This window comes from Notechis scutatus, chromosome 4, assembly GCF_049901735.1.
Source record: "Notechis scutatus isolate UNSWTSFEM ecotype Mainland chromosome 4, rNotScu1.2, whole genome shotgun sequence".
Classification (NCBI taxonomy): Eukaryota; Metazoa; Chordata; class Lepidosauria; order Squamata; family Elapidae; genus Notechis; species Notechis scutatus.
In genome coordinates, this window is record NC_142012.1 from 129993152 (window position 1) to 130018370 (window position 25219).

Consider the following 25219-nt stretch of genomic DNA (forward strand, 5'->3'; position numbering starts at 1 on the left):
AACATATCACAAAAGCAGAAATTGCTTTTATTATCCAGTTAAAATCTATTTCACAATGAGGAAGAAACGAAGTATATTTAATGCTCTTCCATTTTTGTCTTACAGCAAAATCCTTATAAGGAATGCCACCTGCTTATTAGAGATATGATTGTCAAAGAAGATAAACAAATTACTGTCATTATCTGAAACTGTTCTTCATCTCCTTCCTTCACACTTTTTTTTAGCTCTCCACCTGTCTTCATGTAGAATATATATTAAGAATGACACTTGTGCTCTCTTAAACAAAGTTAGACTTGATTTTTCTCAATCTCTAGTCTTTTTACTGACAGAAGAGAATATTTGCAGCTCAGGGTTGGACTGTGGAATCCTTTGTACTTCTGAGCTTGGTTGTTTGGTCATAAACAACCAAGCTCAGAGAGCACTAAAGACCCCATGGTCTAGTCCTTTTGTTGTCCATTGATGACAAATATTTCTTTCTCTAATCTACTTTCCTGTTCTCCCATTCAATTAAATTGAGCACATAAACTGGCATCTTCTAGAGTCTGAGTCCTGACACCTTGGAAATTACTTCTGCTCCTCTAGAAAATCCCAAGGCTGTAAATTAGCTTTGTCTTCAAATGGCTGGCAGAAAGTAAAGACCAAATCCTGTTTGAGACTCAGGGAACTGCTTGTAATTATCCCGATAAATTTGTAAATATAGGTCAGTTTGGTTTTTGTTAGCAAAGGTTTTGTTTTATTCTAAACTTCAGTTAACCATTTCCAAATTCTCTTTTCTAAATTGGACTTAATTTTGCCTTGACCTGAGAAAGAGGCTTTACACATCCTGGGCCATATTTCCAAGTATACATTCTTGCCTGGCTCTTAAGGAGAGAATACTTAATTCTCTACATACAACACCATTGATTTTAGATTGAATACATTTTTCTAGTCTTTACACTACAGGCAAATTTGTTTTGTAAACTATTTATTGATTTAAATGTAGCAACTACTATTTCTTATAAGAACCAGCTTTACCATTAAGTAAAGAGAGGGAAGCACCTGATATGTGAGTTCCTGAAAAACAGGACAGGTCTTTTATTATGATTGTGAAATTCATAGATTACTTGCTATAATAAGCATCTAAATGCAGTGTATGTATGTATGTATTACTACATACATACATATGTATGTATTTAATTTTATATGCTACCCATGTCAGTCCTCTGCCAAGATAAAATGTAGAGTGAGTTCAATGATTCACTCTGGATTCAGTGGAATTAAGGAGAAACTTCCTAACAGGACAATTAACCAATGGAAGAGCTTGCCATCAGAAGTTGAAGGTGCTTCATCGCTGGATGTTGTTAAGAAGAGACTGAACAGCCACTTATCTGAAATGGTATAGGGTCTCCTGTTTGAGTAAGGGAGTTGGACTAGAAGAACTCCAAGACCCCTTCCAATTCTATTCTGACTGATGATTCATATCTATTGGACAAATTTGCCTCATGAGCACCTGCTGTTGTTATTCATGAGAAGGCAGAGTGCTAGGGCCAGTCTAACTATTAGAAGTAGGAAGCCACTTCCCTTTACAGTTAAATCTCCAGAGTGGAGTACCACTTTAAAACTATGCCGAGCCATAACATCTAGATAGATACAATTTTAGAATTTTCTGCCTTAGGGTTCAAAGTTGTTTAGTGCCTAGAGTAAAATTGATGAGGGTCAGGACACTATTTAAAAGAGAAAATGTACCATGCAAGAAAAGGGGGAAAAGGCAAATGTAAAAAACCCAATGGCAAAAGTGTTGTTTGATAGTTACATAGAAATAGGTCTGCAATGATTCTTGATCATTGCCAGATATTTTTCCAATGAGATCTTGAATGAACCAATACTTTATTTTGCATTTACTAAATGCTCTAACATTTTCCTCACTGGACATAATTTTTGTTACCTATTCTGTGGTGATGTAGAATTTGTCAAAACCTGAATTCTATTGTACTTCTGTAAACACCCAATTTATCACTCTATTTCACCCAAGTAATCTCCTTACCATGTTTATTGCCCAGGCTTCTCTCTGTGTATGTATGCATCCATTTGTGTGTGCTTGCTCACGCCTATGAGTAAGTCACAAAGATGAAAAAGATGTCCAGGTAATTATCTCACAGAGACAGAATCCAGGTCCTTCTCTTATATTATCAAGGAAATAATCACCCACTATAACACTTTTTTAGCTAAAAAGCTTTGCTCAGCCAACTTATAAAAATAAGATGAGAACACGTGAATTCTCATAATTGGGTCACCTGGGGTTAGTGGCTTTGTAGATAAAAGCTGTAATTATTTAGCCACATCAAGTTTCAATGTCTCTGCTTCTTAATTGAGCTCAGCTCATTAACCAATTTTAGCTAACTGATTAATAAAAATCCCTGGTAGGCTAGTTAAAAAATTCCTCCTTTGAAGAATCTCTCTCTTGTCTTTTCTTCTCCCACTGCCTCCTTATTTCTTATATGGATCATCTTGCATCTGAAATAGGACTAAGGCTTGCACTAACTAAATATCAACAAAATGAAATATTCAGTGGTATTCTTGTTCAATTATTTAAGGCAGGGATGGCAATTGTGTTTATCATTAGTCCTTTCTTCGGCTGAACAGATGCTTTTCTCTTTGTGCTTTATTGGCAGGCACAAATTGACACTAACAGGCATGTTTTCATTATGATGCACTGAGATTTTGCCTCAAGATTCCCATGAATATTGCATTACTGCCAGCAAAACAGGCTACCGAAACAGTAAAAATCAGGAAGTTACATGTCTCAACTGCATTCCAAAAACCCTTCCCAGCCACCATTCACACCCGTTAGGAACTATAACTTTTGCTTAGCTCTCTAAGCATGATGGGCTCAATATTGTGTATTAAATGGAATAAGCATTCCCCTTTCCCTTCTTTTCATATTAGCACCCAGGCACAGATCTGTATCTTTCACCCCACAATAAGTTTTTATTATTCTGATCACTTTGTCAATCAACCTTGATTTCTTTCATACTTATCCCCAAAAATAAGGTTACACTATCCAGAGCTAAATGCAATGTTGTCTCCTTCATGAATTAAGTAAGAGGGGGGAAATGCATTGAAGAAAAACTTGTCTTTAGTGATGAAATATTTGCATTTCCTAGAAAGCTCCACAGTCCAGTCCCTGCCAGCTCAAGTCAAGGAGAAGATCTCCTTCAGAAACTTGAAAAGCTGCTACCATTCAGTACTGGCTTTTCAACATGGTATCCTCCAGATATATTAGTAACTCCCATAGTATCTACCAAATACTGATTGGGAATAATGGGGCTTCTGCTCCAACACACCAAATGAGAAAATCCAATGTAAATATTTTAAGTTAGATAACCCAGCACAAGGCAACTTCCCATGATATAGGATCTTGGAGTCTTAGTGGACAACCAGCTAAATAAGAGCCAGCAGTGTGCAGCAGCAGCCCAAAAAGCTAATACAATCCTACATTGCATTAACAGAGGGATACAAACGACATCAAATAACGTACTAATACCACTCTATAAAGCCTTAGTAAGACCACACCTAGAGTACTGCATCCAGTTTTGGTCACCACATTATAAAAAAGATGTTGAGACTCTAGAAAAAGTACAGAGAAGAGCAACCAGGATGGTTAGGGGACTGGAGACTAAAACATATGAAGAACTGTTACTGGAACTGGTCATGACTAGTCTAGTGAAGAGAAGGACCAGGGGAGACATGATAGCAGTGTTCCAATATTTGAGGCGCTGCCACAGAGAGGAAGGAGTCAAGCTATTTTCCAAAACACCTATAGGCCAGAATGATGGATTGAAACTGAACAAGGAGAGATTTAACCTGGAAATAAGGAGAAACTTTCTGACAGTGAGAACAATCAACCAATGGAACAGCTTGCCCTCTGAAGTTGTAGGAGTGTCACACCTTAAGACTTCCAAGAAGAGATTGGACTGCCATTTGTCAGAAATGGTGTAGGGTCTCCCGCTTGGGTAGGAGGTTGGACTAGATGACCTATAAGGTCCCTTCCAACTCTGATAATCTGTTATCTGTTATATTCATTTTCTTGCTAATTCTGCTGCGGGAGGGTTAAATAATGCAACTGGGAAGATGATGCGGTTTGCCACCAATTCCTAAAGTAATTGTCTCTTATGTTTCTGTGTATCTGCCAATGCTACACACTTTACATTACTTCCAGAATGTTCAGTGAACTGTGCCCCAGCACCAAGACATAGGAAAGGCTTTAACAATTGAACCACCAATGCAAAATAACAGTGACAACTTTTAGAATACCATTAATAATTTACTCTAATCCTTAATCAGATCTTAGATACTGCAGGAGTGCTAAAAACTATAGATAACAGTCACATGTGGAAAGTAAAATATAGTGATCTACTTTTAATCTCAGCAATTTGCTAAAAAGGGAAATATATTACTTTTTAAAAAACATCTATCTGTTACTATATACTGTATAACTTTCCACAAATCTAACCCAAGTGGAGGATATCTGGGTGTGAAAAGCTGACCTGCTATATATTTCTTATGGCTTTAAGAAAACAAAAATGTGGCTGTCTTCTCACCCAATTTGAAGACATCTGAGTGAGAAGATTTGAACATTATGAAATGCAGCAAACTGTTACATCTTTCACTATTATGGCTTCTTTATTGCAGAGTATGAAGAGAGACCCATGCAGGATTTACTGCCTCATCTGCCAAAATCATTTGGCTGTTTTTAAACAGTACCTTAACAGGATAGTTGAAGCATCATTCACCATTCTGTCTTGGCAGCAAAATTATTTTAGGACTGCCACTCAGGAGCAAAAAAAAAAGGGAAGTCCACATGTTTTCTGGAGTTTTGTTATTAGACTAACAATTTAAACATGGGACAAATGCCCAAATTCCAAATTACTCCAAAGAGAAAATGACATGAATTTTCCAAAAATTAAAAGATAGTGTTCGGGTAGGCAAGAGTCATGGAGGGTATATGAAAGACTCAGATGTATCATTACCTTGTCTTTATGAAATGGCAAAACTCCACAGGAAATTAGAACTTGGGTTTTCAGCCAAAGGAAGTTTGATATTTTGTGCTAATCATCATGAAACTATAAAGGCTATGTTACAGAAGTGACAAGAGTTTCTTACCACAAAGAAAATGAACAGTAATAAACATTGAACACGCAATTTTGATATAATACTTTTGGATAATTCATAAATATAAAATAAAAAGGCTAAGCCCTTTCTTCCTTGTCCAGATTTTCTTAATATTTCTCAATTATGTGTATTCCTGAAAAATTAGCTATGCTGAAAGTTGCAATTAATCACATTGAGAACTTGCAAAAGTTTATTTGGCAAGCTGAAGAAAGTACCTTTATTTCACATTGGCTTAAGTTTATTTGCCTGAAAGATGACACATTGTTAGCCTGTAATGCGTTAATTTACTCACACCTTCTCCATTCTGTTAGGCTAGATCAGGGGTATTAAACTCAATTTCATTGAGAGCTGCATCAGAGTTGTGTTTGACCTCAGGAGACCAGGTTGGCCTGGCCACCTCAACATCACTCATCAGGGCTCCATTTTTGGCAGCAACAGCTTCCTACAACCTTCTGCCAACGAAAACGGAGCTTAGGGAGGCCACATGTGGCACTCCCAGCTCTATTTTTTCTGGCACAGGCACCATGGGCCAGTTCTTCACTGTTTTGTGGGCAGGCCCATGGGCCAGATCTAAGCACCCTGCGGGCCACATCCAGCCAACAGACATTAGTTTGACACCCCTGGGCTAGATAAAATCCTTGAAAAACCCTCTATCTATAAATTCATCCATCACACACTATCCAGATTAGCCATTAATGTTGTATTTCACAAATCTCAACCTGCTATTACCAGTACTGTTAACTTTTAGACTCCCTCCACCATGTAAACCTTATTCTTTTTTTTTCTTTTTCTTTTTTAAACAAGTTTTATTAATTTTCAAAACACACAAGTCATCATTATCCATTACATATTTAAACCTTTTTCCATTATAAATTTAACAAGTCAGATGAACTATAATTCTGTTTTAAACCATTTCCATATGAACATACAAAAACCTCTTATCCATTTTCTCTTTATTTCTCTTTACTCTTATTCCATTTTATTATTATTATTATTTCATCTATTTCTTTCTGACTTAGTTACCATTATTCTCATTCTATATTTCTGCAAGGTTTCATTAATTCTCCCCCCCAAAAAAAAACATATATACAAAACACACAAAACATAAAAAAAAATCTTTTTGGAAAGTAACTTGGACCCAGGTATCTCTTTCTTCATGGACTTCCACTGTATTCATGCTCATATTACATATCATTACTTATTTTATTTACCATTCTAAGTCTTCTATATTAACTTCTCATATTTCACTCTTTTTAATTCTATCTTAATTAATCATCTTAATTTGAGTCATTATATTTGTATCTTTTGTCCATTCTTTATTGTACCTTTGTCTCATTCCTTATAAAAAGAAAAAAAGAAATTTCTCCTGAAATCACTAATCAGAGTATGATGCCTTTCTATCCCCCCACTAAATTAATCAAGTTAATCTTTAAAATAACACCCAATACCCAATCCGATTTTGCTTGGTACATTCTAACTGAATAATACATCCAGAATAATTAAATACATAGTTAAACAATAAATCTAAATATTAAAAACAAATACTATAATAAAAATTTTATAATAACATCAATACCATAATCTTGTTAAACTCTTTAATTAAAGCTCAATATTCTAAATCTCCCCTCATATTATTAAATTTTAAAACCAATCATTATTAACATTTCAACATTTTAATCTCTTATCAACTCTTAAGCCATTTAAGTTTTCTATTTCTAATGCAATACTACAATATCATCTTATGTACCTTGCAAAATCTCTTTGCAGAAATTATACTTATCCTTTATCCCTAAAAAGATTCCTTTTTTCCCATTTAATTTCAAAACTTTGTAGCTTTTCTCCACCTTTTCTCTTTCTTTCTTCTCCCAACAAACCTTTCTACCCCCTTCTTCTAGCCTCTGCCTTACTGGCTTCCCTTCTCTGTCGTATTCCTCTTCCCTTTTGTTTACCATCATTATATTGATTTTGCACTTTATTTTTCCCTTTCTTAAATGTTTTTTTAAATCTTAAGTCCTTTATTTCTCTTCCTTTCCCTCTTCCTTCCCTCTTGGTGAGTTCTGAGATTTATTAAAGATGGCTTCCTCTCCTTCTTCTTCTTCTGCTGTTTTCATCTGTTGCAATGTTTGTTGATAGTTAATGAGCGCCATTTCCAAAAAAAGGCAGGCTTCTTTCAAACCAGCTTTACCATTTTTATTTTTTTTTTGCTTGCTCATAGTCCCTTCTCAGTTCCTCAATAGAAGGAGCCATTATAAATCTTTTCTTTTCTTTTCTCTTACAACAACCAAAATATTCCAAAGGAAAAATAAAACAATCCCAAAGTTATCAATCAGTCCAAACTAAGACAGAGTTCCCACTCTCTCCTCCTAGGGTAGTATCAATCAGAAAAAAGAAAGTCCAAATCTATTTCTTAAAATCTTATTGCAATATATTTTAGTCTTTCAATCCTTAAGGCATCTCCTCCAACAAAGTCTTAGCATACAAATTTTTTTTTTAGTCCTCTCTTTTCCCACTCATCGCTTAGAGCCAGTTTTCACCTAAAAAAAAATAGGTTTCTTAATATTCACTTTTTATTCCGTGAGAAAAAGAGGGTAAGCTATCCTTTCAGCACCATCAAACTGCCGCTTTTTCCTCTTCTCGAAGGTATCATTCAGAAAGTCATACTTTTCAGGAATTTTGTTAAATATGTCTTAGAGTCCTAGGAACCAAGAAAAACTTTCTCCTTTCAAGCACTTTCTCCACTTCCTCCTGCGCATTCTTACCCGGCTGCCAGCTTCTTTGTGGCGGCCATTACGGACCGCCGCTGCACCGTCCTGGGAAAAGGGGTTCTGCCGGCCGGGAGGGGTCTGCCACACCCCAAACCCCTCTCCGGATCCCCCTACCTTCAGCTGCCCCTGCAGGGCAGCCTAGCTCGTATCCGTCCGGATCGGAGCCCCAAAAACGGCTAGCGCGGCAGGGATCGCGCAGCTTCACAAATCCCTGCCGCTCGCGAAGCCGACAAACCAGAAGTTCCCATGTAAACCTTATTCTTTTTACAGGACTAGAGATTCTATCCACTTTCTTCAATCCTAGTTTCCAAAAATTATTCTTAAATGTGGAACAGATATAGAGACCACAAAACTTAGAGATTTACAATATAATATTCATTTATTATAAAGAGTTTTACTCCACTTTTGCAAAATGCTTGTGTCAACTCATATTCAGGTAAGTTAAATAACACAGTAAGACCTAAAGCAAAATTGCATTAGTTTGTTTGGTTTGAGAGCCATTCTTTGGATAGTATGCCAAGACTTGCAGCTCAGGTGCATGGATAGAAGCCAGACATAAAAATGAAATGGGATTTCATTTTAATAATTTAATATCATTATTGCCTATGTATTTAATAGGTTTCCTCTATTACCATAAAATTACAATCAGGTGTATACTTTTGGAGGGAGACTGTGAGCCACATCCAAAATTGTTGAGGCTACAGATGATCCTATGGTCTAAGATTGTATATTCCTAGGAAAGAGCCATGAACCATTGACAGAACATAGGTTCTATATTCAATCCATGATACCTGACTTTAGTAAATGGCAACTGGATCAATGGATTTGGAAAATTGGTGTGCCTTTTTCATAAAGAACAATCTAAAAGTCAGGGGTCTCTTTACTTCATTATTAGTGTGTGTGTGTGTGTGTGTGTGTGTGTGTGTGTTTATATATAAAATTTAACTGCCCATCTCCTTCATATAGGTGCTCTATATATTAAACATATAATTATATTTTTTCTGAATGATTATAAAATGTTTTGTGATCTTGCTGTAGTATAATCCAGAATTATTTGTGACATTTATACTTCTACTATATTCTTTAATCTCATTTTATTAACTCCATAACATAAGATCAATTTAAATTGAGAAGTCATGCAGCAATCTTCATCAGGGAGATTTAACCATCAATGTCCTTAATCTTCAATCAAAGCATTTAAAAATACTGCTATATTTAGAAATTTTGCAATTTATTCTAGCCTTTAACTATTCATTTCATTTCAGGCTTGGAATGTTCAGGTTTTATCCTATTCTGAAAAGTACCACAAGGAACAGCTTATGGGCAGTTGTCCCAACTGGTTCCCTCCAGTTATGTTGGAATTTTAGTCTAGAATTCACTGCTAAGACAAACTGTCTGCAAATGCTGGAAGTTCTAAGTCACTGGAGAATTCCAAGTTAAAGAATGTTGTTCTAAGGCATCAACCCCCCCATCCCCCAAAAAAGTTTATTCAACCTTGTCAAATGCTTTTTCAACAGTTGAATATCATCACTAATTTCTATATCTTTGTTATATGTAACTTATAGTGCTCATAGGCATTCCACATATTAGTTTTTATTAGAAAACAAAATGCTTTTTCTTTGCATATAATTTTGTTGTCAAAATATATGTTGCAAACATGCATGCAAACATGCTGTAATATAGCTTGTTAGAAATACACACACACACACATTCTCCTTTTAATACTACTAAAATCTTGAGTTTTTTCAGCATTTGGGGGTGTTTCCAATATATCCACATTCATTCATTCTGGCAATTATAGGCTTGGTGTAGCTTTTGTAAATGTTGTATAGTAAACAGCTGTCTTACCATCTGGGCCAAGTATTTTATTTACTTATAACTATTACTTATTTATAACTACTTCTTGTTATTGTCTGACCCATTGCACCCCATTTTCCTATTTTTCCTTTTTTGAAATTGGAATATAAACATTACAGGACATCTTTATGGTGTAGATTATCTGTTACATATAAATTATCATTCCTTTACTGAGACATTTGGATTTATTTTCCATTCTAGTTTTCCTTCTGGTTTTTTCAGTGCAGGTGTGAAAGTACATTAAAAAGCTCTTTTATCTGATAGATGAGTATCACAGGTGGTGTCAACTCCACTTGTGCATTCATTTTTCATCTCAGACCCTTCACTTCTTTACCAACAGGCTTCATGGATACCAGAACCATGTTCTTAAGGCAGTGCTAATATAACCCTAGAAAGGACCAGCAGATTCAGAATCTAAAATGCCAACCCTGTAAAAACAAGTGGTTGTGATATTGCTGTTTTGGTCCTTGTTTATTTCTTATAGTACTGAACGACAGCTTTTTAAATGATGAACATCCATGTCCATTGTATACAAGAAATACAGTATAAAATATTTAGAAGGTGGATGCTTTTTCTCCTTTCCTATTTGCATTTTGTGCAAATAAGAGCTCTTCCTGAAGTCTTCTATGACCACTTGCAACTAAAAAGAGGAAATAAAGTGTTTCATGTACGTACCTGTTGTTGATTTTACTTTTCCCAACATTCCAATATTTAAATACATTTTTGACTGATTGACTGACTGAGAGACAGATCACCAATACATAACACAGTACTCCTCCACTGCAATAAACATGATTGTGATCCTATTAAATAAGTATGGGAATACGTTTCATTATGGATTTAATTGAATAAGGTTAATTTTCAAAAAAAAATACTGATTTTAGCAGCCCTTCCACCTTGAAATACATGCTTCAGCATTTAATAAGAAATGACCCCCAAAAGCATTCCCATAAGGGTTACCATTGAAAAGCATTAAAAGTGAAATAGGACCATCAAAGGAGAATATTTAATCTCTTCTTAATTACTTCCTTTATTCTCAGCCTTGCATTTCTAATCTTTCCCAAAAACAATAGTAACACCTGAAAAGCTCACTTCTTTCATATAATATATTAAATATATAATTATAATATTCTATATGTATACAGGCACACACCTATATAATTGTATAGCTATATATTTAATATATTATATAGAGCTCCTTTATGAAGGAGGTAGGCAGGTAAGAAATTTGATAAACAATTTCACAGCTTCTTATACCTCAGCTTCTTTCTCAGCAAACAATATTATGATCATAATATTTTGGTAAAAGCTGACATAGAACAGCTGTGACGTATTTATATCTTTTTATGTGATAAAACTTAATGGTTTAGTTAATTTGGTATAAAGAGGAATTGATAAACTATTTGTCCAGCAGAAAAGCTGATATATCATTTTTTTTTAAACAAACTAAGTTCACCTGCCAGAGCAATGAGGATCCATCACTTTACCTGGCAGTCTGTCGATGATGCCATTTGTCCTGTTGTGGGGAAAAAATCCAGCAGAATCAGTCCTTTGCTTTCTCCTTCCATTACATTAATAGTGGCAGCAGTTGGAGAACAAATATCTGCATATTAATTTGTACCAGTTCATGGGCAGCATAGCAAGACTCGAATAATGTCTTATTTTTGAATGCCAGAAAAAAGATTCTCTTTCAGCATTTGCAGTACATAATAGCATATCATTCTCCATACAGCATGAGTCATATAGATTATAGCCTACAAAAAAAAGCACCTTTCAATTGTTCCATTTGTCATACTAGGACACAGCATAGTACCCTAGCATCTGAGTGCCTCTTTGTATTACACACTCAAGTACCCCAGGTGAAATAACTTTTTTTTTCTTCCCCACTCCTTCCAAAAAAATGTTACATTATGAAGGGATAAATTCTATGGATTAAAAAAAAACCAATCTGTTTTCTTCCGCCCCTTTCAAATACTCAGTGATGCTAGGCTGGAAATGGAAACAACATAAATAGCTTAGGCTTGATACACAATAGTAATTCAAATGTGTTTTGTTGTTTTTTTTGTAAAGGGAATTGTTGAAAATACCAGCTGTGCAATTTCCTCAAGCACTGGATGCATCACCTAAAATTTACAACATGAAATTCCCTTGGATTTACTTCAAAGCAATTGCAACACTTAGATCTCTTAGCTAATTTGGGGGTCTGGTATGTATCTGGGGGTAAAAACATAATGGGCCCTTTTGGGAACTCTCAGCTAGAACTGAGGAAAATATCAAACTTCTCCTTGGCTAGTACAGAGATTAATACTGAGAAATGTGTGAAATTAAAGCATCCCATGGAGGTTTAAGAGAAGTAGAGGTATAATAAATTTAGAAGATGCTTAACCTCTGGTGAATCAGTTTCCTACAATATATATAAATTCCATTTGACTTCTCCTAACCCAATGCCACTCAGGGACAATTGCACATTGATCACAAATGGCTGCAGGAGAAAGATTTTGTGCATACAATTTGTACATGTATTAGTTTCATTGTGAGCCATGTCTCTTTATTATCAACAAATTATATAATATCATTCTCTGGTGCAGGAGTGAAACGGCCTTCTATTTTAATCCAAAGAGAAAGAAGAGGAACTGTGCCCTAGGTAACAAATATTTAACAAAATATGCACTAATACAGAATTCTCCTACATTTCAAACTTTACAAAAAGCATAATTTAGGACCTTTTAAACTTTACAAAAGCATAATTTAGGACCGTAATTTTAAGAGATAACATTGGAAGCCAAGCAAATCAGATGGCTTCACTCATGCTCAACTGCTCCCTTATTTCTTCAGGCTATATGAACATAACCCAGATGCTATTGAAGATTACTCCATCTGCACTCCCCCTTACTATTTCCAAAACTGTTCCGCAAATAAGAAGGCTCCTTTAAAACTGCAGTTTTAAAGCTGAAATGCTCTATGGTGAAGCAAAGCGAGAGATGGTAGGAAACTGACTAGAGATTTTTAAGAGAAAGTGGGGAAATTCTTGGAAATTACTTGATGGCAGTGGATTTTGAAGGCTGCAATGAATAGGTCTTTCAGAATTACAATTGAATGGCAAGGGATAGCTACCAATCGCCTCCCAATCAAAATTAGTCATCACAGCGTGTTGCTGCTTACCATATCCATTGCAAAGTCAGGAAAGGCTAAGGAAGGGGCACAAAACATATGGATATTTTGTACCTAGTTATCTAGCTCAATAACTAGGATGGGGTTGGGCACCTTTTTAGTCTCAAGAGTTGAATTAGTTGCCTAAGCAGGATTTGATCTGTGCAATTGCATAGACAGCCAATATCTGTATCAGGCTGCTATGCAGATAGGTAGGTAGTAGAAAGATGGAGGGGAGGAAAATTGTATTGTAATAATACAAACCAGAATAAATTAAATTATTAATTTATAACATGATTTAAATATCACAGGACTTAACAACTGAAATAAAGATTTGTATTGCACATTTCTATAAAAATGCCAAGTGTTACAACAATCCATGTGTATATATATATTTTTTTTTGCAACCAAATAATCCTCTATCAGTAGACTAATACAATTAAAATTAATGCAATTTTTTTAAGCTGTAATGCTGAAGCCTAGGGGACAAAGATTGTTTCACTGAATGACGAAAAGATACTTTGCTTATACAACATTTCAACGACTTTATCCAAATTATTTTTTACCTTTTGGATGAAAATGAGTCACCTTCCTTCTGCATGAAAGACTAATAACAACTCACCTACAAATTTCCTGAAATCATTCAACAATTTCTAATCCACTATTTCACAGATTTTCTGATCACAGATCCATCTGAAGGCTATTTTCATTCATTCATTCCAGATTTCTGCTTATGTTCAAAGGGCATAGTGATTTCATAGATCACGAGTACCAAATTTTTGCACAACTTTAAAAAGATGCAAAATACCCAATACCAAACACAATTTGTTCTTGGTTTAATCTATTTAAGTGGTCTAAACATATTATCATAAAGTTGGAAGTCCGAAAAGCCAGAGATCAACTGATAGGTATCTGCATGTCAGAAAGATCAATCTATATGTCTATTATTTTATAAAGTCTTCTCAAAGAAAAGCATGAGACAAAATGAATTCAATCTTTCACATTGGTTATTCCTAAAAATACCATGTGTACACAGGGCTTCACAGGTAAAAAATATCACTTGGGTTCCTATTATTCAAGGATCCATAAGAACCCAGGAATTCTCAATTTTAAAGGAATTTACCATTTTTCAGCATCTCCAAGACCCCAAATATACAACACAAGAACTCAGAGCGCATCAGTTCAATTGCAAGTCCTGCAGATTTTTAAATCATGCTCAGTAGACTCTGGACACCTTATTCAAACATTTAGTACAATACATTCCTGATTTCCCTATGATCACGTAGAACCTCAGCACCCCATCAGCCTGCAGAAGCACATTACAGCCAATCAGTGATTGATGCTGAGAAAATATTAAATCAACTACAATTGTTGTCTTCATCTTCTGCACTGTCATAAACCATGGTTTATAGACCATACTGGCAGACTTAATGCAATCAGCTATGTCAAATCCAAACAAAACATAGCACCATAGGATGATGAATGAGTTTCCACCAGTGCACTCTTCTAGATAACCAGCTCATATGTTACTTAATCTTTTTAGCATAACCTTCAATGCACTCCATTTCTGACTGCCTTTTTACTACCAGTCTAATGTTGTACATCTAATCCAGTATGATACAGTGGAACACTGAAACACTTATTCAGCACATACAAATAATCAGTGTTTGTTTTTGCTGCTTCCAAACTAGCCAACTGAGACATGTCTTCTGCACTCATGTTCAGATGCCATTTTGAGCAAGCATGAACCCTTATGCATACACAATTCCCTTCATCCCCTCAAGAATAAGAGGAGAACCTATCAATTTATTTGCACCACCTGATCATCCCAATCCACCCATGTATCTAATGAATGCACACAAGTTTTAAAAAACCAAGCTGATCATTAACATTTGAATGATTATTTTATTTTTATTTATGTATAAATTATATATGTCACCCAACTCACTATCAAGCATCTCTCGGTAGGTAGGCACTTATATTCCTCAGATGGCAGAAATGATAAAGTGACGACTCAAAAAAAAAATGCCACAGCAAAAGCAAGGGCCGATTTCTGCAAACAGATAGTCTCGTTGCTCCCAAATCTAGCAAATCTGCAAAAGATACTTCACGCTTTTTTCCCCAAAGATACAAACACAAAATCTTTTGAAACCATTAGCCAGATGAATGAAATGCCACTTACAGCACTAACTTGCTTGCAGGATAAAAAGGATACACCCATGTTTCACAGAGAAATATTGAAGAGCAGAAGATTAAAAAAGCATTCAGAAGAAATATCATTTTGAAAGTTACATGCTATGAAATGTCCCAAGTTGAAATGTCTATAGAAATAGGTAAGTTATTGATGGGAAAAGAAAAGGAGGGCTCAATTGTTGATTGTTGTGTAGATGATTCTCCACATTATAATACTGGAGAGCAATGGAGATACAAGGCATGTCAGGGCTGGGAGAAGCTGCCAAATGGAAAAAGGTTGTGTGAATTATGTACAAATCTAAACTACAATATTTTATTAAATGGCTAATACCGTAGTAGTATAGGACTTCATGGAAGAATCTGATGAAGGGCTTACTGTATATCCCCTCCCCTTTGTTTTCCAAGAAACGCTGAATGTTTGGGAAATGTTTCATGTATCTTCTTTTACATGGAAGGGTTGAACTAAAGGACTAATTAAGAATCTATCTAGCATATGAATGTGACTGCAACATCCAAGAACAGACTGTATCTACGAAATCACAAAGGTCATCATGCAGAGGCAAATTGGTCTTCCATATTAATTCAAGTGAAATGTTTTTCTTTAAGAAAAGTGGTTTAATATTTCATGCTGTCAGACTTCATTATTTGAAAGAATACAAAAGAAATCAGGCAAAACAGTAACTTGTACAAATAAATTAGTCAAAATAAAATCCTAACACTATACTATGAAAGAAATAGGAACTATAAATCATGCAGGTTCCAGGATATTCCTGTGGATTACTTGGCAAAGTCTGGAAGATGAGCCCAAAGTTCACATAGAGATCCATCTGTCAAGGGTTTATATTACACAATCTTTATTGGCTTCCGGCTTGTTTTAAGCAGAATTCAAACGGTCCACTCATTCTCATCTTCAAGGAAGTGAAAGTCATGCTGCGGATCCTAGTGCTGATATAACTGCAAGCATACAAAACAGATTGATGCCTGGACTATGGACTTTTTTTTGTAACTGGACAGTTTTAAGATTGTTTTGTTAGCATTCAGGTGCCAGGTTATGAAAATATGGGTTTCATTATTGTTGTTTTGTAGTTGATCTGAAAGCAGTCTTGCTATTTCATATTGGCTGCCCAATTCCAATGGACTCTTTGGTATTGAAAGTAAGTTTTAAACTATTGTAATGATATACTATTGTATTGTATTATTATATAACAGCAAGTCACAGAGAAGATTACTTTTATGGAAAGGACACCCAAAATACATTAACAAAGCAAATAGTGCAATGTCTGATTCATTATCTGGTTAAGATTCTGAGTCAACGTGCACTCTTTTTTGCCATTATTTTTCCCTTGTACAACTTTCTTTTTTTAAAAAAATCTACATTCCCTTTGAAAATGGAAGTGCCCTGTTGAAAGATTTCATCTTTATGTCCTCATAAATTTAGATGCTTTGAAAATTGAGATAGTTAACTTCTTTAGCACTGGAAAAACAGAACATCCTTCCTGAACTATTTAGACCTTCAGCTTCCCTAACTTCCTACCAGTTGAGCTGGAGTCATCAGTGTTTGGGCTCATGAAAACAAGCATATATCGATTATGCCATTTTACACTTTATAATGTGTTCCAAGCCCCAAAGTTACAAGCATTTTCATTATATATTTAGAAAAAAGGATTTCTCAGTTGATGTAGGAGTGGCAGAATTTGAGGACAGCATTAAAAGAGGCATAAGCCTAGAATCCCAACTAGCCACAAGCAGATTAAAGTCCATTATCCCCCCTTGAATTCTGTTGACCCTTATTTATCTCCAAGCTAACCACTGAGAAGATTTCCATGCATAGAATTTTTAGCAATAAATCAGTTTAATTGGACCATTGCATACGGACCTGATATTTCACACTTGACAGCTGTAGTTTTTCACACATGCAATTGCCAACTCTTATCTAATGCACAAAGAAATATCAAATATTCTATGTATGTCTGAATATGTCCATGATTTTTAAAATCTTCTTTAATATTTAAGTTGTTTAATCAAATTTTAACAAAACATTACTTGAAATGTCGAAGCAAAACTGATGAACTATATTTTGAAATTCCTTAAGAATTATCAACAATAATTAAAAAAAGAAGCAATTAAAAAGAAGCAATGCATACACACACATACCGTGTTTCTCATAAAATAAGGCTGGGTCGTATATTTTTAGGACTGACTTACTTTCCCCCCTTGCATCCTCATCTAGAGAGCCCCGTGGGCAGCCTCGCCACCAGCCGCTCCTAATGGGTGATCATGCACCAAACACCTTTGCTGCAGACCCAAGACCTTTGGCACCCGCCGCTGTTGCTTTCCCTTCTGCCCATTCCGCCACCACATTTGGAGCTGCTGCTTCCGTGTTTGGAGTGACACTGCCATTTGGATTGCCGCCGCCATTTGGAGCACCACCGTCATGTTTGGAGCTGCCACTTCCGCGTTTGGAGCTGCCACCGTGTTTGGAGTGGCGGCGGCGCTCCAAATGGCGGTGGTGCTCCAAACAGCAGCAGTGCTCCAAACGCGGAAGCGGCAGCTCCAAACGCGGTGGCAGCTCCAAATGCAGACATGGCAACTCCAAACAGCGGCAGTGCTCCAAACAGCGGTGGGGTTCCAAATGCGGAAGAGGCAGCTCCAAATGCGGCGGCAGCTCCAAATGCGGAAGCAGCAGCTCCAAACAGCAGCAGTGCTCCAAACAGCGGCAGCGCTCCAAATGTGGCAGTTCCAAACGCAGCAGCAGCTCCAAATGCAGAAGCAGCAGCTCCAAACGGCAGTGGTGCTCCAAACGTGGAAGTGGCAGTTCCAAACGCAGCAGCGGCATGGGCAGAAGGGAAATCAACAGCGGCGGGCGCTGAAGGTCTTGGGTCTGCCGCAAAGGTGCTCTCCGCGCTCTGCCATGATCGCCCATTAGGAGCAGCTGGTGGCGAGGAATTGCTGCCCGCGGGGGCCCTTCCCATTTTGCATGTTTTAAAATAGGCCTAAATTTGGGGGGAGGGGCTTAATTTGATTTTATGCCTAGAAAACATGCTGGGTCTTCCTATTGGGGGAGGTCATATTGTTGGAGAAACACGGTACTTATACTCAAAAACATACAATCCACTCATCCTAACATTTTACTTCACCCCGCGTGGAAAGAAAGTTAGCCCCCAGCTAATGTTCCTGTAAATATATTGGTCAGGGCACATGAAGTTTTGGAAATATTGAGGAGTCTCTACTTGATCTGAATGATTCCAATGTAATATTATGCTTTCTCCTCCTCTCTATTGTCTGCTACAGATGCTAAGAGGTATTTCCTGCCACAAGCTCAGTCATGCCAACATAATATTCTAACAGCATGCTCTCATTCTTTCTTCTCTCCTCCTCTTGCTTCTTACAATGGCATTCCAACTATCCTATAATCCTGAAGCCACCCTGGGTCTCAAACAAAGGTGCAGGTATTACAAAACCTATGCAGCACAACCAACCCTCACCACTCCCAGTTTATCCCTTCCTCCTCTTCCCCTTCGCTCTATCAAGATTTAAAACAGTTTTCACGATGGTTGCTAGGAATGATTTAAGCTGTCTGCTCTGGGCTTAACTTAATTCCACACCCTTGAGATTTCTAAAAGGGTGAAGGGGGGGAATAAGGAGAAAATTAGCTGCAACCATTCATAATTTGAAACTGGAGTAGAGAGCAATTCATAGGTCTACTTTCTATACCTTAAGAGTATCAGAACGTGGTTAGTTTTTCCAGGGCATAGTCCGTGTACAAATAGCCTTCAGAGTACAAGAGCAAGTGAAAAACAGACTTATTACCATATCTTATCAGTAACTTACTGGATGTAAGTTGTGTTTTTAAAAAATCAGCTTTCGGAAAGCTTTTTCAACAGCACTTATGAAAAGCTAAGCATGCCTTTTTATAAATTAATATAGGCATTTTAGAATATAGTCAGAAAGGGTACAACAGCCTGTTTTTTAAAAGAAACTTTTAAATGTCAAAAGTACTTGGTGCTTTTGTAGAGGAATAACAGTGTTGCAAATACTGTGCTACCTAAAAGCATGAACATGAAAGGGGATAGTTCAATCATTAGATCCCTTTTGTTTTTCAGTGCAGGAATCCACATGAAAGCATCCAGAATGGATGGTGGTTCAGGTGTTTTCCTGAATATCTCCAGTGGAGGATACTTATCAATCTTTATCCTCTCTCAGTAATTGATTCCACTGTTTGAATAATTCCTACAATTACCATGATTTTTTGGTCTAACATTCAATAAATATTGGTTACTAGTAACTTAAATCCATCAGTCTATCTTCTCTATTTGGTCACATTCTATACAACATCCTTTCAGGTATTTTGAAGAACGTGATCATATCCGTCCTTGCCTCATTGCTAAACATTTCTAATTTTTTCAACCACTATTTCTAAGTTTCAGTTTCTAGTCCCTGGTCATCCTGACAACCTTCCCTGAACGTATTTTAGTTTGATGTCCAGAACTAGGTTCAATATGAAGGCGAGGGACTAACATGGGAAAAAACAGAACGCTTGCTTCTTGTAAGTTACTTGCTTTTTCCAATTTATATGTCTTCCCCATCTCAACAAGTGATTTCAACAGAAATGATACAGCCTATTATAACATTTGTCTTTTTTGCAGCAAATCACACTGCTCATTCACATATGATTTGGTTTTAGGCACATATGATATAGGCTTTTTTTTTCTTTTTTTTACAATGACTGCTGCCAAGCATCACCTTGCTGCACCTTTGTTTTGATTTGCATAAAACTTTGCATTTCCTTGCATTAAATTTCAACTGTTCCTTGCTCATCCATTTCTCTAGCTGACCCAGCAGTGGCATCCATGGCAACTCATTGCCATTAGTGAAATGGTGAGAACCCATTGCAAACTTTGTCCCTTGGGCCATGCATGCAATGTTGTGATGTACACAGAAGGTGGGGCTTGCATCACAACACTGCCACGCTACTGATGCCAGTCTGGCCTCTTTGCCCCTCCCTGCAGATGCTGGTTTTGAATTTTACTGCTATCCTTTACAGCATCAACTATTCTGACCCATTTTGCCTTCAGATTTGATATACATACCTCCACCATATCTCTGAAGTGATTTTTTTTTTTAAATGCTAAAAGCCAAAAGAAGATTCATGCCTAAACTATGCACAACCTCACTGGGTATCATTCTACCATTTGATGAGAAACCATTTACGAACGCCCTGGGTACATTTGCAAGCCAATCATATATCCATTTAATGGTCCTGCCATCCTAGCCATCCCCAATCCTAGATGCATTCCCTCAACTGACACATTCTCATGTTTATTCTTTCTTTTCATTTTCCAACAGTGCAAACTGTCTTCTCTTGCACAAGTCTAAGAACAAAATCAGAGATATAAACAACTTCAGCTCTTCAAAATGTCAGACTATTTTCTAGGCACCCTTTCCCAGGTCCAACAATTTCAGAGTTGTTTTTTTTCCTTCCTAATTTAAAATATATATACAGCTGCCTTGTTGTCCTGCCCAGTTCAAGAGTTTCCTCTCTAGTTTAACTGCAGAAAATGCCTGTTGCCAAAAGCTAATTTGTTTGTTTTTGTTTTTGTTTTTCGCAAGGGGAAACAAAACAGCCAAGATTGCACTGAAACTGTCTTTCTTCTAAACGTCGCTGCTCCTCCTCCTCCTCCTCCTCCCGTCTAATTGCCTGCAATAAAGCCGCCGTCAACGACGAGACTCGAGAGGGCTCGCCTTCTGCTTTAGCAGCTAGCCAGGCTCCTCCCTTGCATCTAAGCAATTTCTTAAATAAAGAGCTCCCGCAAAGCAACCAGCTGGGAGAAGACCAGCGCGAAAAAGAAAATCGCCTTCTGAAAAGGAGGGGCAAAGAGGGGGGGGGGAGAGAAAGGGCTCGCCAAAGGCTTATTTCCAGTTAATCTCATCCGTCATTTTCATCGCGGATGAAGGCGGAAAGGGGAAGGATCCGCAAGGTGGATCCCGCAGCTCCAAACAAAAAGAAGAGGGGTTTTGACGCGTCTCTTCTGCTATTCATAGAGTAAAGTCCTACTGTGAAGAATTATCAGAGGTCCTGTGGTTTAGGAAGGCACGACCTGGTCTCTAAGATTCCCAAGTTTCCCTACCCTGTTGCATCAATCAGGGAGCAGCCAACTAAGCAGTTTTCGCGGTTCTGTTTAATTGCCACCGAGGAACATCTTCTGAATGGTCACGTTTATCATTCATCATCGAAGCTACACAAACAGTACCTCCTTCTCAGCCTCCCCCCCCCCCACCTTCCCTTGGATCCTGCCTTGAGTTTTGATAGTAATTCTGCCCATTACAACAGGGCCGCCCAACGAGGTTCACCAGTGGGCTGTCCTCGCCCCTCATTTGAGGAAGTAAAATCACGGCACGCTCGTTTAGTGAAAGTTTATTTGGGCGGCCGCCTTCCATTTTTTCCCCCCTTTTTCTTTTGGAAAGGGGAGATTGCCAGGTACTCCCTTAGACAGCAAAGAGAAAAATCAGGCAGGATTTAAAAAGGGGGGAGGGAGGGAGGGAAGGCTGTAACTTAATTTAGGGTCAAGGACATGTGGGTCTCTCTAGGTTGGACCAGATGACCTATAGGTCCCTTCCGATTCTGATTATCTGTTAAAGTTTTGATTCATTCCCTGCAAAAAGCAGCAGCAGGGAAACAGGGAAGGGGCATTCTCATCCCAAGAATGTATTGGCTCGACTTCAAGTAAGGTACAGTCCGGGAAACGCGAGCGGGAGCTCCGCTTAGAGCGACCACGGAAGGACGAGTCGAACCACTAACGAAACCAGCCTTCATCTCGCCACCACGAGGGCCGGGACGTGGTATAAAGTCGCTATAAACCACTCGGGTGGAAATGGCCTGTAGGCTACGTATCTATATTCTTTCCACGTGAAGAGCAATCGCAGGACCGCCGCCCCGGTTCGATTCTCCTCCTATTCAAGCTATCCAGACAAAAAGAAAGAAAGAAAATACGGGCCAAATTTGCGAGCGCCCTATTTGTGCCCAGCGCGTTTCCTTTCTGAAACGCGAAAAGGGAGAATTAAAGATCGGGTCCCCACAGTGACACCTTCCACCATGCCAGCCCCTTCCCACCCTTCATCTATTGTAACCCGACACAGCTGTGGGCGGGGGAGGACGGGCGGCATGAGTACTAAGTTGGTACTCTCCTCTCTTGCTCTTGGCCAAACCTTGCCCGCCTTTCCCCCGATCCCAAACCCCTTGCTCGGCTTTGCCCGGCTACTGTCCCCTGGCCCATCACGCACCCACCGTTCCGACGCTCCCCTCCCTGGGAAAAAGCCCGCTTCTCCAGTCAAGCAAGATTCGGAGAGCCCCTGCAAACGCCCCCGGAGCCCGGTTCCCAGCGCCGGTAGCATCCCTTGAACTCCACTTCGGGAAGGATTGGAAACCACTTCCTAGCCTTCTAGATCTCGGGATAGGGTAGGCAAGCCGCATTGCAGCCGGACTACAAGGGAGAAGTCCACCGGGGGGGCACGTCCCGTGGAGTCGGTGCTCGCTCCCCGCGTCTTTTCTCCGAGAGTAGGGTGGGAAAGAGGCAGGCAGAGCAACGGAACCGAGCAGGGCTTTCCCTCCTCCCACGAGTATCAACAGCAAACTGAACAATCCGGCGAATATTGTCGTGTTTTTTTAAAAAAAAAAAAAGTTTTCTTTCCACCCGCCCACTCGCTTCCCTTTCGTTGATATTTTGTTACCTTCCACAGCTGCAATTACAGATGCCAAGCAGAAAAGCACAACAAAATCCAGTGCCACGGGAGCCCCAAACATGATGCAGAAGAAACGGGGGCAGGTTCAAAAAGAAGAAAGGAAATAGTTCCTTGTTGGACCAGATTTAGTTCCCTTCTCGTCGCTTTTTCGTTCTCTCCCTCTCTATATATAATTCAATATATATATATATATAAGTATCCTGAACAACTCCACTCCGGAATACCGAGTCCACAGCGTGGGTCCTTGTGTGCGTGCGTGCGTGCATGTGTGTGTATGTGTGCAAGTGTGTGTAGGTATGTGTCAGTGTCTGCGTGCGTGTGTGTGTGTGTGTGTGTGAGTGAGGTGTGGGGGGGTGAGCAAAAGAGAGAGTCTATATTCTAGTGTCACATTGCAAGCAGTAGTAGAGTACAGTGAGAACAAGATCGGGCACTGAGGCTGAAGGGAGGGGGAGAGGGAAAGGTTTCCCCCTCCCCGCCACTCGCGCGCGCACTCGCGCGCTCGCACCCCATCAATACTTTTCCCACCCCTAAAGGCTCCCGTCCAATCAAGAAATCAAGCCCACAAAAATCCTCCGCCCAATCAGCAGTGAACACCCCTTTACTCCAGTATTGTTAGTTTTAGAGAAACTTTTGCAGAAAGCCGTAGGGAAAGACCTGCGCCATGCAGCAAAAGCCTAGAAGGAAGGAGAACAGCGCCCCCTAGTGTTTCCTCGGTCGCATAGTGCGTCTCGTTCTATTCAAGCCGTTATCGTTCTGGTCGCTCACAGCTCACTCTTCATCTACCTATTTTTACCTTCGGGCCTGGTCTGTATGAAAAATTTGTTCATCCTGGGTCTTCAAGACTCCCATTCAGTATGTCTCTTTATCTAGGAAAGTACCGTATGCTAATACAGTCCAACTACTACCCTTAGACTTAAGCGTAGCACACAAAATTATCTGTTACAATGTCCTGCCAGTCAATGACTACTTCAGCTTCAAGCACAACAATACAAGAACACACAACAGATACAAATTCAATGTAAACTGCTTCAAGCTCGATTGCAGAAAGTACGACTTCAGCAACAGAGCGGTCAATGCTCTACCTGACTCTGTTGTTATATCCTCTAACCACCCCCTCCTTTAACCTTAACCTATCTACTATTGACCTCACCCCATTCCTAAGAGGTCTGTAAGGGGCGTGTATAAGTGCACCATCGTCCCTGTCCTATTGTCCCCATTTATTCGTGCCTATTTCCTGTATTCATACTCATGTTTATACTTTTACCTATTATTTTATTTATTTATTGTCAAAAGCTTACAATGTAACAGAAACCAGAATAAACATAAGTTTATTTATTATCTTGTAAATGATTGACAAATAAAATAAATAAAGGCAGAGTCTACGGTGGTGAACGGGGCAAAAAGAGACGCAGGTACTTCTGACAAACAAATGACCTTTGGGCCTTTCAGTCGCATCAGTAATGCCTAGAATCAAATTCCTCTGCCATTGTTTAAAAAACAAATAACAGAGGGGAAGGGAGGGGAGGCAGGTTGATTATTCAGATTACATATGAGACAGATTACTATATAGGTAGGCCTCTACTTATGACCACAATTGAGCCCAAGATTTCTGTTGCTAAGCGACAGAGTTAGAAAGTGAGTTTTGCCCCATTTTACAATTTTTCTTGCTGCAGTTGTTAAGTGAATTACTGCAGTTCTTCAGTTAGTAACCTGGTTGTTAAGTGAATCTGGCTTCCCTATTGACTTTGCTTGTCAGAAGGTCGCAAAAGGTATCACAGTACCCTGGGACACTGAAGCCGTCATAAATTTGAGTCAGTTGCCAAGCACCTGAATTTTGATCATGGGACCATGAGCATGCTGCAAAGATGGTAAGTGTGAAAAACAGTCACAAGTCACTTACAAACGGTCACTAAATGAACTCTTGTAAGTCAAGGGCTACCTATGCTTTATGGATTTGCCATTGGAATGTGTTATAAGCTTACTGAGTTTGTTGAGATCCTCTGAGATTACCTGAAATATTTTGATGGGGGTGGGTTCAGCAACCTCTCACACCCCTATAGTCAATTAAATCCCCCCTTTTTTTTTTCATAAGAACCACTTTGAGATCTGCTATGATGTCCTAGTAGGTCATAATGATCTGACACTACTTGTAGTCCTTGTTTGGAATCTGTATGTCAAAACTGTGTCTATTAATTATTTTATGCAAACTTTGCCCCATTTGTCCAACAGAATCCGGGAGGGGCACTGCAGCAGAGGGTGGTATTCAGCAGGTTCTGACCAGTTCTGGAGAACCGGTAACGGAAATTTTGAATAGTTCGGAGAACTGGCAAATACCACCTCTGATTGTCCCCTCCCCCATCTAT

General features: G+C 38.5%; 1 protein-coding gene across 7 annotated transcripts in view; it reads right to left on the bottom strand.

The window, feature by feature from the left end:
- EPHB1 (EPH receptor B1) overlaps positions 1 to 23353 on the bottom strand; it is a 385756-nt gene extending 362403 nt beyond the window's left edge. For 6 of the 7 annotated variants that reach the window (XR_015749456.1, XR_015749455.1, XM_087964909.1 and 3 more), the window contains exon 1: positions 22845 to 23303. Coding sequence is in view for 4 of the 7 variants with exons in the window: in XM_087964909.1 (XP_087821035.1) it covers positions 22845 to 22917 (73 nt within the window). In the remaining 3 variants the exon portion in view is untranslated. Of the gene's footprint in view, positions 1 to 22844 lie in introns of all 7 variants that reach the window. The other variant, XR_015749454.1, reaches the window with a different exon arrangement.
- Between the last annotated feature and the right edge of the window lie 1866 nt (positions 23354 to 25219).